Source organism: Asparagus officinalis, chromosome 1 (genome assembly GCF_001876935.1).
Source record: "Asparagus officinalis chromosome 1, Aspof.V1, whole genome shotgun sequence".
Classification (NCBI taxonomy): Eukaryota; Viridiplantae; Streptophyta; class Magnoliopsida; order Asparagales; family Asparagaceae; genus Asparagus; species Asparagus officinalis.
Genome location: NC_033794.1, coordinates 18417313 through 18433520, shown reverse-complemented (window position 1 = coordinate 18433520; position 16208 = coordinate 18417313). Strand labels below are relative to the sequence as shown.

The following is a 16208-nucleotide window of genomic DNA, read 5'->3' as shown; positions in this document are numbered from 1 at the left end:
TTAACTGCCAGTGTCTCACTTAACACCAGGGTTGCGTACCAAGCACGTCACAGAGTCACAGAGAGGACGAAAAGAACCCTCAGTTTATTAAAATTGACCTCTTTATCATTTTTACCTTCTCAGGGTTATATTTCAAAAATGGTATTTTGATCATTTTAAAATTCATCATTAGCAGGTAACAATGTCAATGGGTACATTGTAAACTTCAAAGTTCAGGGGGTTTAAGTGGAGTAAACAAATTTCAGGGGGTAGTGCAAAACCCCTCGAAGTTCAGGGGGTCAAGTGAAACTTACCCTATAATTATTAGGAAACAAGTATTGTAATCGTGTTATATTTAAATTCCTACTAGACTTTAATATCAATCTACTGATCAATCAGACTTGTAGTCACCTGTAACATTTATGATGCAGGAGGATCCTAAACCTACATCAATGGCTACTAGGAACACTATTTTCCTACAGTTGGACATTTTGGCTGAGATATTGTCTAGAGCTCCAGTGACATCACATGTGAGATTCCGTTGTGACTGCAAGCAACGGCTTTCCTTAATACCAACATGCCAGGACTCTCACTAAGCCTTTAATTATGTCCCAATACTGGACAGAGAGGTTGTTACTTTACAATCTTGAATACAACAAGGATTGCTCTTTCAGTATAAAAAGTTTGCCGACTGCTTTAACTGTATTATATCCAATCCCGTTAATGGCTGGTATGCGTTTGTGGATACTCTCATACCAAATGCTATAGGGACTACTATTTACTGAATCCATCCACTCCAGAACTTGTAAAGCTCCCAGGAGTCTACATTCACGACACTAACATGCTTGCATTGTCCTTTGATGTATCCACAGGAAAGTACAAGTTGGTAAGGCTATAATGGAATCCAGATAACATGAGAAAAATCAACTGTGAGGTGCTCTCAGTTGGTGATCCATAGTGGAGAAACCTCAGAGTTTCCTTATGACCCACCTGATGATTCACCACTAGGGGTGCATTCGGTCCGGATACGGCTCGGATATGATGCTTACCATATCCATATCCGCTTACCCATCTCGGATACGGATACGGATACGGATATACCTCGGTAAGAAAAACTTATAACCATATCCGCTAAAATCGGATACGGTTACGGATATACATGCGGATATATAAGCGGATATGCATGCGGATACAAAACAGATATGAGAAAACTAGATAGTATTGAGAAAAACATAGTTCATGTGATACAAAAAAGTTCGTTAATATGTCCATTATAACTAAATAGTTAAGATTAGTCATCTTGATCATCAAAATTAACCACAAATCCATAATCTAAGAATCGAAACTATCGTAAGAGTATGACTAATATGTATTCGGATATTTCGGATACGGATACGGATATTTCACTACAAAACCATATCCATAACCATATCCTATCGGTTATAGATTTGAGTAACCATATTCGTATCCTAACGGATACGGTTACGGATATTTCATCGGATACGGATACGGTTTAGCACCCCTATTCACCACCGGTTCTTCGTAAATGGATGTCTTCATTGAATAACCCTGAATACTAATCATAATTACAATCCCCCAGCAGGTACTATGGTATTTAATATCAAACATGAGCAGTTCCAATTGATGTCAATTCCCCAGTGCTTTGACTCTGTTGCTCTTTTGATTTATATCATTCCCAATTGCTCAGACACTGTTGTTTTGTTGAACATGTCTTTCACAGAATGGGGAGGAAATCTTTGTTTCGTTCAGCAATCTGACCCTTATAATCCCAGGTCTTGTAACCGTTCCGTAAGGGTATGGGTGCTCAGCGAACAAAAGAATCAGAATTGGATTAAGGCATTCAAGATAGCTGTATCGAGAATAATCAAGTATGAGCAGCCAAGGGTTATTGGAATCATTGGTCATAATTTTATTTTCCATCGTCTCCCAAGAGGTAAAGATTTGAACAGCACAGATGAATTGGAGAATCTGTTGATATATTCTTTTAATCTTCGTACCAGGACTACATGAAAACGCTATTGTAGAGCATCATTATCATGGGGATTTATATTATTTACAGAAAGCCTTGTGTCACCAAAAAGTGCAATAGACACTCTATTTCCTTTGTAGTTATGTTGGGGGATATGCTTTTAAACATGTATTTATGTATTCATGTAGGTTTGGACTTGTATTTAATTTTTATTAGACGTCTTGTCAATTTGGGTATTGTTAGATTAAGTCTATTGGGTATTGGGTTAATGGGCTGTGACCCGTTAACCATACCCCTATTTGTATGACTATATATATATCTCTCTAGTATCTGAATAAATCAATGAAGTTAAGGTTTTTGCTCTCTCAATTATCTCTTTCTACATGGTACAATTTCAAAATTGGAGGTCCAGTGTCTATTTTTTGATCTGCTCTTAGTCTATGTTTAAAGAACAGATCTCTACTACTGCCCTGATTATTTGACTACTACCTGCCTACCACTATTATGCAACAATGTCGGAAACAGATCTCTCCTCCTCTTCTACATCTCCCTCTGCTGCTGCTGGTCAGACTTCAGCGTCCAAGGTAGTCTTGGGGACTACAATAAAATTGAATGGTACAAACTATCTGCTCTGGGCTCAGGCTTTCCGCATCTTCATTGGCGCTCAGAGCAAACTTTCACATCTTCTGGCCTCTCCTCCACCCACCACAGATCTCACCTACAGTTCATGGATCTCGTCTGATTATTGTGTTATGACGTGGCTTCTCAACAGCACGGAACCACAGATTAGTAGCAGTGTTATGTTCTTAACCACTGCGAAGGAGATGTGGGACAGCCTGAAGATTATGTACGGAAATGAGAAGAATGCTTCCCGTGTATTTAGATTTATGAGCGACTGTTTACGCTCAAATAGGGAGATAAATCAGTTCCGGAGTTATTTGGTGAGTTCAAGGGACTGATAGACGAACTGGAGATGCATTAGCCTGCAGTAGCTGATGCGGCGACGCTGTTGGGATATCGTCGTGACTTGGCAGTGTCCAAGTTTCTTTCTGGATTGCACCCTAACTTGCAGTCCCAGGTGAGAGGACAGATATTGGGTGGAGATACCATCCCCTCACTGACTGCAACATTCTCCAGAGTCATGCAGGTCTCTACTGGTGTTTCTTCTGATACTTCTGCACCGTCTCCACCTTCAGTGGATCAGTCTGTCATGTTCTCTAATAGAGGCAGAGGCCGCGGTCGTGGTCGTGATTCTTTGGGAGGACGTGACTCTTTTAGTGGGAGACAGGATGATTCTGATTGGGGTTCACGTCAGTGTGGTTACTGTGGGAGGACCAATCATATTTCTGAGAAGTGCTGCACCGTCTCCACCTTCAGTGGATCAGTCTGCCATGTTCTCTAATAGAGGCAGAGGCCGCGGTCGTGGTCGTGGTCGTGATTCTTTGGGAGGACGTGGCTCTTTTAGTGGGAGACAGAGTCATTCTGATAGGGGTTCACGTCAGTGTGGTTACTGTGGGAGGACCAATCATATTTCTGAGAAGTGCTGCACCGTCTCCACCTTCAGTGGATCAGTCTGCCATGTTCTCTAATAGAGGCAGAGGCCGCGGTCGTGGTCGTGGTCGTGATTCTTTGGGAGGACGTGGCTCTTTTAGTGGGAGACAGAGTCATTCTGATAGGGGTTCACGTCAGTGTGGTCACTGTGGGAGGACCAATCATATTTCTGAGAAGTGCTGAGAGAAGTTTGGTAGTCCTCAATGGGCCTAAGTAGCCGATGCCGAGTCGACTCGCTCACCTATTTTTACTACTATTTCTAGTAATCCAGCTACTACTGTTCCTACTGTTCAGATTTCTCAGGCAGATTATGAGAGGTTACGTCAGCTAGAGATCTCTCAGAACAGTCATTCGGCTACTCATGCATCCTCTTCAGGTATGGATGCTTACATAGCTTCTCCTCATGAACCATGGGTACTAGATTCTGGAGCCTCATCCCATATGACAGGTATAAAGGATCGTTTTGTCTCTTTACATCTTTCTGATAAGTTTCCCTCTATTCGCATCGCTGATGGTACACTTTCTCCAGTTCTTGGTGCTGGAGTAGTTCATGCTACTTCCTCTTTGAAACTCACTGATGTGTTATATGCTCCTAAATTCCCTGTTAGCTTATTATCCATTAGCAAGTTTACAAAGCACAATAACTGTAAAGTCACATTCTTTCCTTCTTATTATGTTTTTCAGGACCTAGCAACTAGGATGACGATTGGTTCGGAGCATGAGAGAGGAGGTATGTACTATTTGGACGATAGTGTGCCGGGTGCTGGTCTTGTTGCAGCACAGCCTGATTCTACCTTACTGTGGCACTGAAGTCTGGGTCATCCTTCACTACAGAAACTTAGATCGGTAGTTACTGTTCAGTCTTCCCTTTCTTCTTTAGGTTGTGAGTCATGTGAACTGGGTAAGCATCATCGTGCTTCTTTTCAGAGTCGTGTCGATAAACGCAGTAGTTTTGCGTTTGAGTTAGTTCATTCTGATGTCTAGGGTCCTTGTCGTGTTCCCTCTGTGAAGGGGTTTCGATATTTCATTGTTTTTGTTGATGATTTCTCTCGCATGACTTGGCTATATTTGTTGAAAGAGAGGTCTGAAGTCTCGCATGTTATTGAACTTTTTTATAATGAAATAAAAACTCAGTTCTCTACTTCTGTTCATATTCTTCGTACTGATAATGCTTTGAAATATATGAAAAATGACGTTTCAAAATTTTGTGCTCTTAATGGTATTATTCATCAAACTTCATGCTTTCACACTTCACAACAAAATGGAGTTGCTGAGAGAAAACATAGACATATTCTCGATGTTGCTAGAACACTGATGATACATATGAATATTCCAAAGTACTTGTGGTCGGACATATTCTCGATGTTGCTAGAACACTGATGATACATATGAATATTCCAAAGTACTTGTGGTCGGATGCTGTCCTCACAATATTCCAAAGTACTTGTGGTCGGATGCTGTCCTCACTGCCTGTCATTTGATTAATCGCATGCCTTCCTTTGTTCTTGATGGTTTGATACCATTCCACTGTCTTTATCCTGCTAAAAAATATTTTTCTGTGATTCCTCGAGTTTTTGGTTGTACGTGTTTTGTTCAGGATTTGACTGCTGGTTTGGATAAATTGTCTCCTAGGTCCATTAAGTGTGTGTTTGTTGGATACTCACATACTCAAAAAGGGTATAGATGCTATCATCCGACCACCAGGAGATATTTTGTTTCTGCTGATGTTACCTTTTTTGAGTCTGTCCCATATTTTTCCTCTGGTTCCACTACCTCTGTCAGTCCACAGGTGCCACTACCTTCTACGGCTCCCACTACTATTCCGGTATCTGCTCCTGAGGCTACTGCACCAAAGCCTCTACTGACATACTCTCGCCGTCCTAAAGTACATACACCTGTCTCTGCTCTCGCCGTCCTAAAGTACATACACCTGTCTCTGCTCTCGCCGTCCTAAAGTACATACACCTGTCTCTGCTCCTGCTGACTCTTCTTCTCCAGCTGCAGGTCCATCTCATGTCGAGCCTCATATCTCTTCTGACTTAGATGTTCCTATTGCTCTTCGTAAAGGTAAACGGTCTTGCCCAAAATATCCTATCTCTTTTTTTTGTCTCTTATGACCGTCTCACCTCATCATTTCGTCAGTTTGCTTTGTCATTGTCCACTATATCTTTACCCAGGTCACATGAGGAAGCTTTGTTAGTACCCGCCTGGAAACAGGCTATGGATGAGGAGATGAATGCACTGCTTTCTAGAGGGACTTGGGATTTGGTCTCTCTACCTGCTGGAGCGACTGTGGTTGGCTGCAGATGGGTGTATACCTTGAAATATCGTCCTGATGGGTCTGTTGATAGATATAAAGCTCGCCTGGTTGCTAAAGGATATACCCAGACATATGGTATTGACTATTTTGAAACTTTTTCTCCCGTTGCTCGTCTCAACTCCATCAGAATTCTTTTCTCTCTGGCTGTTAATATGGATTGGGCGATGCACCAACTAGATGTGAAGAATGCTTTCCTTTATGGTGATTTGGACGAGGAGGTTTATATGGAGCAACCTCCTAGGTATGTTGCTCAGGGGGAGAATCTTATCTGCAGGCTGAGAAAGGCCATCTATGGGTTAAAGCAGAATCCTCGAGCTTGGTTTGATAAGTTCAGCAAGGTTATTTCTAATATTGGTTTTCAACGTTGTCAGTCTGATCACTCTGTCTTTCTTCGACGCACAACAACTGGTTTGGTTATTTTAGCCATATATGTTGATGATATTCTGTTAACTGGGAGTGACTCTGTTGTCTTAGCTGAGACTAAGGAGTATCTAAACCGTCATTTTGTCACTAAGGACATGGGAAAGCCAAAGTATTTTCTTGGGATTGAAGTTGCATATAAAAACATGGCCTGTTGTTGTCCCAAAGAAAGTATGTGCTAGATTTACTAGAAGAAGCAGGTCTCTTGGAATGCAAACCTGCAAGTACTCCAATGGAGACAAATATTGATTTGTGGCGTGATGATACCTCTCTACTAGATGATGCTGCACGATATAGGAGACTAATTGGGAAGTTAATATATTTGACAGTTACCAGACCTGATATTACTTTTGCAGTAGGTGTACTGAGCAGGTTTATGCACAAACCTAGAGAGGTTCATTGGACAGCAGCTCTGAAGATTTTGGCATATGTCAAAAGTTGTCCTGGCAAGGGATTGTTATATAAGAAGCATGGACATACTCACATTTCGGCTTTCTCTGATGCTGGCTACGCAGGAGACATGAGAGACCGAAAGTCAACCTCAGGATTTTGTACTTTTGTTGGAGGTAATCTTGTGACTTGGAGAAGTAAGAAACAAGATGTAGTATCACGATCTAGTGCAGAGGCTGAATATAGAGCAATGGCTCACACTGCTTGTGAGATGGTGTGGCTAAGAAAGTTTATGACAGAGCTTGGTTTTGTTCAGTCTGAACCCATGCCAATGCATTGTGACAACCAGTCTGCCATTTATATTGCACAGAATCCTGTGTTTCATGAGAGGACAAAACATATTGAAGTTGACTGTAATTTTGTCAGAGATGCTTGGGAGAAGAAGATAGTATCTCTCACATTCACTCCGTCCTCACAACAACTTGCTGATATTCTTACCAAGGCTACTTCTTCAAAGGTGTTTTCTACTATATGTGACAAGCTGGGCATGGTGGATATTTATGCTCCAGCTTGAGGGGGAGTGTTAGATTAAGTCTATTGGGTATTGGGTTAATGGGCTGTGACCCGTTAACCATACCCCTACTTGTATGACTATATATATCTCTTTAGTATCTGAATAAATCAATGAAGTTAGGGTTTTTGCTCTCTCAATTATCTCTTTCTACAGGTATCATCTTCTGGTTTAGATGTGCATTTGAGCATATGTTTATGCATTTATGTTGGTTTAGATTTGTACATTTTTGTTGGTTTCTATACATGTGGCGATACATGCTTCGTGTTATGTATGTTTACTATTTTGTTGTCTGAAATGTAAGATGGAGAAGTGCTATTATATGCTTTAATTTTTCAACTCATCAGTTATATCGATTGCATTTGGTACGTTTACTTTTTCATTTTATTATAGAATTGCATAGGAAAATTTGTTAAAGATTGTACTTTTGTTCATTTTGCAATGGTACAATGAAACTTGGGGTTATCTGATACTATTATGATACAGATGTTGGACTGAGCTTTGTTTGCACTAGCTTATATTTTGTTAATTGTCAGGTTGCTTTAAAGAATACATCTTGAGCTAACTATATAATTGGAAAAGGATGAAGTTGAATCGGAGGTACAAGTTGCTTAAAACTGATAATCCCATGTCTTATCAACACAGCAGCGCATACTGTAGAAAAAAAAGATAAAAGACCCATGATGTGAGGAAATTTTGCACTAGGCAGTAAATCAGCAGAGAGCAGACAAAGAATAATTTACTGAATCCAAGCATTTGGAAGAGAATAAGCAAATTGACCAGTTAGTATACACATGACGTTGGCACTATTACATCAAAAAAATAAATGGAAATAACAAAAAGGACAAAAGAGTGAAATTTTTAAGGGCTAAAGGGTATCTTCGTCTTTTTTTGGTCACGCAGAGGGCCAAAGACACGTGACAAGTTAGACTTGACAGTCTAACTTTGAGGGGTTAAAGTGAAAAGCATTTAGGGGGTTTCCTTGGAATAAAAGAAGTTTGGGGATTATTTGCATAACCCCTCAAAGTTCAGGAAGGTTTTGTGGAACTAAAATAGTTAAGTGGGTTATCTGAAAAACTCCCAAATTTAAAGGGTTTTGTGAAATTTATCCAGTAATTAACTATTGGTAAAATTCAACACGTGTAGAATTTTGATCAACCTTGCTGATCTGCCAAGTTACAAATAAAGATGAGTGTAATAATAATTATGTTTACCACAAATTTCATATGTCAATGTAAAAGAGACGATGAAGACCTGAAAAAAATTGTTTGTTGTCGGACCCAGGGTCTGGTATCCAATTAATTAGGATTTTAGTACTTCAGGAACTAGGGTTTTGATCCAATTGATAACTTTCTTTTAAGCCGTTAGATTTTCATCCAAGGGGTAAAATGGCTCTCCTATTTTATGCAGGAGAAAGTATATGATACGGGTGTATCTTCTCTTCGGAACTTAGCGATCCTCATAGGAGCTTGAGGATAGATCATTCTCATGATAACTTGAGAATATATGTGTAAACCAACACAGTGGAACGCAGGTTGAAACGTGGAACGAGACGACGAATCGAAGAATCGAAGCTTCCGGTTTTCAGCCCGTGAGTCGACTCATACATGTACATGAGTCGACTTATCAGGTTGAGTCGACTTATGCTTGTCATGAATCGACTCACGAAACCCAGTCATTTTATCAAAAGTTTCTGACTAGTCGACTCATGCTTGTCATGAGTCGACCCATGTGTCATGAGTCAGTTGACTCATATATGCACATGAGTCGACTCATCGATGATTTCCTGATTCGTTTGGGTTTCTATTTTCACGAATTCCTGTGGGGTTTGGGCTTGATTATTTACCACTTTGCCACCCACGTTGTTACACCTATAAAAGAGATTGTTTAGGGTTTCTAATCAATCAGATGTAATCAAAGAGAGATTCTAATCAAGAGAGATTAAGGTTTAGAGAGAATTGAGAGTTTGTTCTTGATTCTAGTGAGATTGTGAGAGAGGAATTGTAATCTTTTCATACTCATAGTCTAGAGAGAGTATTTTTCTTCGCCACCACTGAATTATTCTTGTGTTTCTGTCATCCTCTTCTCAACCCACCTTTGATAATTCCGCGATCAAAGGTGCTCGCATGACGACTCGTATCAAGTTGGTATCAGAACGATCAGATCCTGTGAATGGGGCATCCGTATATGGTCCTGACTCGATCGCAATACAAGAAGTTAAGAGAGATCCTTATTTCATTGGAAGAGGTCCAGAAATTAAGGAAGAAGAAGATGACTGAAGGAGATAGTTTAGCGAGGCTAGATGCATTGGAGAAACAGATAGAGACAATGAGTTCGACTCTCACACAGCTCGTCAATATCTTCCAAGAAAAGAACAAAAAAATGAATCTTCTTCGAAAGGCAAGAAGAAACTTATGGAATCCGATGGAGAAGGCGAGGAATCTGATTCTGATAAGGAGACCGAGATTGTCAAAACTGTTCCACATCAAGAGGGTAAGAATTACTACCAGAATTTAAAAATTAATTTTAAGATGGAGATTCATGTTTATGATAGGAGTGTCAATATGGAGAAGCTCGATGATTGGATCGAGCGTATCAAGATGTATTTCACTTTTTATGGATATTCATCCAAGGAGAAGATTGTGTTCGTGACTTTAAAGCTTTCAAGGCATGCGTTGACGTGGTGGAAATCCTACTGTAAGCAGGAGAATAAGGCGATAACGTGAAACAAGTTTAAGGAGTTACTGAGAAAACAGTTCTATCCAGTGGGGTTCCTTGATGAGCGTTGGTACAAGTGGTACAAGTGAGTCTAGTGGTTCCAAACATAAGGAGGAGAAGAATGGCGATCCAGGGAGAGCAGAACTGATTTGTAGTCATTACGAGAAGACAGGACATATAGCTGATCGATGTTGGGAGAAGTATCCTCATCTGAAGCCAAAGGGCTTGAAGAAAAAAAAAAGACATACGCGATAGCACAGGGTCCAAAGGAAGTTCCTAGAATGACAGAGCCCAACAGTAATCTCAATCTTATAGCAGGAAAACAGGTCACGAAAGAGGACGAAGACCCCCGAGACAGCTTTTTGTGTTGAAGTTGCAAGTGAAGACCAGTTTGGTTGATGCAATTATTGATCCAGGCAGCGAAAAAAATTTGATATCCGAGGCATTCAGAAGCTGTGTCTGAAGATAATCAAGCATCCGAAACCCTATCCATTGGGGTGGCTTCAGAATGAGACGAGACTAAGTGTAGTTGATCACCGCACTGTCAGATTTACGCTCCACGAGTCGTATATTAACGAGGTCACTCACGACGTCGTTTTATTGGATGTTTGTCAGGTTATACTGGACAATCCGTACTTGTGGGATAGATACGCGATCTACGAAAGACGGGCCCAGAAGTACACATTCACCAAGGACGGTAAAAAGTTTATATTTCGTTCGACGTCTCTTCCGAGGAAGACAAACTTGGCGACGGTGACGCGAACAAAGAGGCTAGTGAATGCAAGCAAAAAGTTCGTCTCGCTATGCATTAGACTTCATGACGAGCCATCGAAAAGGAGTTGCATGTTAGAGCGGAAAACGACTATGATGAGGCGAGGAACGAAAGAGTTGTTTCCATTTGTACGTCGATATCAGGTTTCTAGCAAGGCCAGGTGGTACAGAAAGGATGGAGGAGCTCGCGAGTTTTCTCAGCTGAAGTTCTAACTTGAATGAGACTTCAAGTTCCTAAAGGAAAGACCCATGATACGAGTGTATCTTTTCTTCGGAACTTAGCGATCCTCATGAGAGCTTGAGGATAGATGATTCTCATGGTAACTTGAGAATAGAGGTGTAAAACAACACAGTGAAACGCAGGTTGAAGCGTGGAACGAGACGGCGAATCGAAACATCCAGTTTTTAGCCCGTGAGTCGACTCATACATGTACATGAGTTGACTCATCACGTTGAGTCGACTCATCAGGTTGAGTCGACTCATGTCTGTCATGAGTCGACCCATGTGTCATGAGTCGACTCATATATGCACATGAGTCGACTCATCGATGATTTCCTGGTTCGTTTGGGTTTCTATTTGTACGAATTCCTATGGGGTTTGGACTTGGTTATTTATCACTTTGTCACCCACGTTGTTACACCTATAAAAAGGGTTGTTTAGGGTTTCTAATCAATCAGATATAATCAAAGAGAGATTCTAATCAAGAGAGATTAGGGTTTAGAGAGAATTAAGAGTTTGTTCTCGATTCTAGTGAGATTGTGAGAGAGTGATTGTAATCTTTTCATATTTAGAGAGAATTAAGAGTTTGTTCTCGATTCTAGTGAGATTGTGAGAGAGTGATTGTAATCTTTTCATACTCATAACCTAGAGAGGGTATTTTTCTTCACCACCACTAAATTATTCTTGTGTTTCTGTCATCCTCTTCTCAACTCATCTTTGATAATTCCGCGATCAAAGGTGCTCGCACGGCGACTCGTATCAGTATGTCTGACACCATAAAAACGTTCCTTATCTATATAATTGTACTTATCTATATAATTGTAGACATGAAAAACAAGAATCGTTTAAGAAATTAAATTTCTATTATGCTTCATCATCATCAATCTTCATGTTTGAAGTGAAGATCAATGCCAAAGAGATATTTTCGATAAAGGCATGAACTGTTTATTGCTTCTGCATCTGGTAATTCTGCTCATAAGGTATTGACACTAATCTTCGACAAACGATTATTCATTCTGTTCATAAGGTATTGACACTAATCTTTGACAAACGAGTATTCATTCTGTTCATAAGGTTGATTGGTGGTCAGGTTTCTACTTGGGTTCACATTCTTTTGGATTTGGATTAACTCTTCATAAATTCAAAACTAAGAGTGTTTGGTAACCAAAGTGTTTCTTTTTGTTGTGTTTTTTAAAAAACATCATACCATGGTGTTTATTTTTCAAATGTGTTTTCAAAACTGGAAAAATTTGTCAAAACATTTCTTGCCATACTAAACACTTCAACAAATATAAAGCTTTATCTCAACAGTTTATTCTTATGGTTCACCATACCAATTTGTCAAGGCATCCATTTTTAACTGGAAAAATTAAATTTTGTTGATCAATAAACCATGGAATCTAGCTAATCTACACCAATTTCTTTTTTTGCCCCAACTTCATAGGGAACAAATTTGCTAATTTCTTTCCCAACTGTACCATAAAAATGTACTATATACAAAACTAAACCCAAAGAAAAACCCTAGATCTCTCAAAAGACAACAAGCCTTACCCCCAAAAGTCCTCCGCTGTAGCGAACTTGTGTACGGAGCGGATCGAGGTTCCCTAATCAACCAGCTTCGACTTCGTCGACAGATTATCGAACCAAAACCTCCACGAGTGCTCCAATGGATGCGACGACTGGCGCGAGAGCGGGGAACTCCGCCTCGAGATCGGAGGCGGAGAGATGAGCCCACTCGATCTCGCCCTCCTCGAGCTCGGAGTCCCTGCTTCTCTCCCGTCGGAGGCTGGGTGACGGGTCGGCATCGGGGCGGCGACGAGGAGGGGGCGGCGATGGTGTTAGGGTTAAGGGAGAGAGAGGGGATCGAGATGGTTTGGGGGAGAAATAAAAGCCATGGAATCTCAAAAACACCTTTAAGGTGTTTTGAGATAAGCGTTAAGACTTTTTATTTTTGTATATGGTCAGCTTAAAAAAAAGCTTCACTTCCCAGGATTGGAAGCCTCAAGCTTATCAAGCTGTTGTTGATGAGTTAAAATCCAAATTGGGTTTGTCTATCACGGTGGATCACGTAAGGAATAGGGTAAAACTTTGGAAGAGACACTATGCCATCATCACTGAAATAAGGACAAAAACCAAGTTCAGATGGGACGATGATAAGAAAATGGTGGTAATTACTATTGAGGACTTGGTAGATTGGACCAAGTATTGTGAGGTATGTTGAATCTATGTTTTTGTAAGTTTTTAACATCATGAAGAATCTATGTTGAGTTGTCTTCTTATATACATGTTTTAAAGTAAATCTGATGCAATTTATATGCAATTTACCAGCTGTTGATAAAAGGAAACTTTCATACATGGCGAAAAAGAATCATGTCAGCAAGAGTACTGAGATGTTTGATTGTGAAGTCAATCTATTTATTAAACATAGGCATCCATGCATACGGAAAGATATTTAATACATACATATGTAGATAGTTGTTTTCACCGTATTGAATAATTGTGTTACTAGATTGTCTCACTATGTTTTTGTATGTTCTCATGCTTGCATAGGTAAATTCAGATGCCAAGGCATATCAAAACAAAGCTATTGAGAACCGAGATGACATATGTGTGTTAGTGGGCACCGATAGAGCAACTGGCGAGGGTGCAGAACAAATTGATGATTCTATTGCAGCTATGGATATGGAAGGTGCGAATGAAGGGGAGAGCTCTAGCAGAGAGGTTTCAAAATCTTCAACTTCTAAATCCAATAAGAAGCTCAAGGGAGACCCTTTAGCAAATGCAGTAAGTGATGTTGGTGAGATGCTAAAGGAGTATCTAGTGAGTACGAACCCACCAAAAGCTGATTGCGAAGAGATTTATGCCGAGGTATCTAAAGTGAGGGGTATTCCTCCACATCAATTTTTAAGGGCGGTTAAGAGATTCATTGATGGTTCTGCACATGATTTTCGAATGTTGAAGTTACTTCCAGACTATCAAAAGTTAGATTGGATTATGCTATGTCTTGAAAACTCAGACTAAGGTAAAAAATAACTCATTAACTTTTGCATCTATTTTGCATCTCATCTATGTAGTTCACTTGCAGCAGTTTCCTATATTCTCATGTAATCCATTTCCAACTTCCTTTTTGCACATTTCCGTTCATGTACTTATATCTTTGTGTGAATCGCATACGTATCCCTCCATTATTTAAAAAAATGAATAAAACAATATTAATGGGTTATGCTATGTCTTAAAAACTCAAAATGAGGGGTATATGCAGCAATAGTCCCATATTCTATCTGCAATTTTCATTTTTAAGTCTTAGGGGTTTATATGCTAATAGATTATTTCCATGGTTATTTTTCTTTTGTTTTCTTGAGATTCCTTTATAGTATCACACTTCAAAATGGTGCTCATTTAGTCTTCTTATTGTTTTAGGTGATTTAAGACCTCACAAAACAGGACTTCTTGAACTGGGGAGAGAAAGCTACAATAAGAAATACTTTCTTTTGTTTTCTTGAGATTCCTTTATAGTATCACACTTTAAAATGGAGCTCATTTGGTCTTCTTATTGTTTCAGGTGATTTAAGACCTCGCAAAGCAGGACCTCTTGAACTGGGGAGAGAAAGCTACAATAAGAAATACAAAGCAAAAGTGTATAAGCATTAAAAAGAAACTATTATTTGAATCAGATGTAAAAGTTTTAAAGAAACTAGAGCGAGAGCAATTTAAGAATGATACCGTATAATGGGGAAATATTAACTAAAATTGTAGCTCGAACATATTTTGGATCTCTAGTTTGTTGAATTGTTATATGCAATATTTGAAGTTTCTACTTTATTTATTGTTTTGGTTAGTGGTGGACAAGTTTACAAAGTTTTATTGATGAATGATTTCGGTTATTTTTATGGTGATTATTAGGTGAACTATTGACATTCAGGCATTTTAGGTTTTAAGGTATTCGCCGGATCGGGGCGGCGACGAGGAGGGGGCGGCGATGGTGTTAGGGTTAAGGGAGAGAGAGGGGATCGAGATGGTTTGGGGGAGAAATAAAAGCCATGGAATCTCAAAAACACCTTTAAGGTGTTTTGAGATAAGCGTTAAGACTTTTTATTTTTGTATATGGTCAGCTTAAAAAAAAGATCGGGGCGGCGACGAGGAGGGGGCGGCGATGGTGTTAGGGTTAAGGGAGAGAGAGGGGATCGAGATGGTTTGGGGGAGAAATAAAAGCCATGGAATCTCAAAAACACCTTTAAGGTGTTTTGAGATAAGCGTTAAGACTTTTTATTTTTGTATATGGTCAGCTTAAAAAAAAGCTTCACTTCCCAAACGTATTTGATTGATTTTTTGAAAAAAAGACACGGAAACAGAAAAAACACTCCACTTACCAAACACTTCCTTAAGTTATTTGAGTTTTGGCTGTCACCCAGGTGTAAATTGAGTTTAAGAATACGTTATTTCAAGCATCCATTTAAACGAAAGAAAGGTTTTTCACTTGTATAAATCATACCTACTGATCTAGAAATTCAGAAAGTAGAAATATAATAAAAAAATTTAAGACTGATGAGCATATTTATAAATCAACTGGGGGGTTTTGAATGTTGGATCAGTTATTGGTATCCTCTGTGTGATAAATTGTACTCCATAATAATTAATCAAGGGGTAAATCTTAATGGTAGTTCCTCTTAATTTATGATATTCATAAGGAACTTTTTTTGCCCCAAAATTGACTCTAATTGTGGCAACTAACTTGAAATATATGCTAAATTTACAATATAATAACAAATTAATAGAGCTAACTTTTATCTCCAACTCGAGCATAACTTTTATATAAACTTAGGATTTCTTTTTCTTAAAAGTTAAGCATCGTTTTCCACAATTTGTTCCCTAAAGATTAAGTTGAAATGTTTAATTTATGTGTGCTTGCTATTATTGACAATTATATATAATTAGGGAACAAGTATTACAATGGTTTCATACATGAATTCTTCTCTTCACGAACATCATGTACCAATAAATCAGACTTCCTATCATTTATATCATTTACGGTGCAGGAGGATCATAAACATACATCAACAGCTACTGGGGTCAAAAAAAAATTTTCTGCCTTTGGACATTCTGGTCGATATACTATCTAGAGTCCTAGTGATATCACTTGTGAGATTTCGCTGTGTCTGCAAGCAATGGCTTTCCTTAGTTCTAATTTCATCATTAAACAACACTCCAGAGCTCTCGCTAAGCCTTCAATTATGTCCAGATGATGGATAGAGAAGTCACTCTAAAATCTTGAACACGA

General features: G+C 39.3%; 2 protein-coding genes across 2 annotated transcripts; both read left to right on the top strand.

Annotated features, from left to right (window-relative positions):
- On the top strand, positions 6493 to 7224 carry LOC109831319 (uncharacterized mitochondrial protein AtMg00810-like). The gene is made up of 2 exons (XM_020398655.1): positions 6493 to 7028; positions 7077 to 7224. Exons 1-2 carry the CDS (start codon positions 6493 to 6495, stop codon positions 7222 to 7224), a joined length of 684 nt encoding a protein of 227 aa, XP_020254244.1.
- LOC109831312 lies at positions 9636 to 14413 on the top strand. Its single transcript, XM_020398647.1, has 4 exons — positions 9636 to 9889; positions 12896 to 13142; positions 13481 to 13952; positions 14351 to 14413. The coding sequence occupies exons 1-3, from the start codon at positions 9636 to 9638 to the stop codon at positions 13949 to 13951; spliced, it is 972 nt and encodes a 323-aa protein (XP_020254236.1). The 3' UTR covers position 13952; positions 14351 to 14413.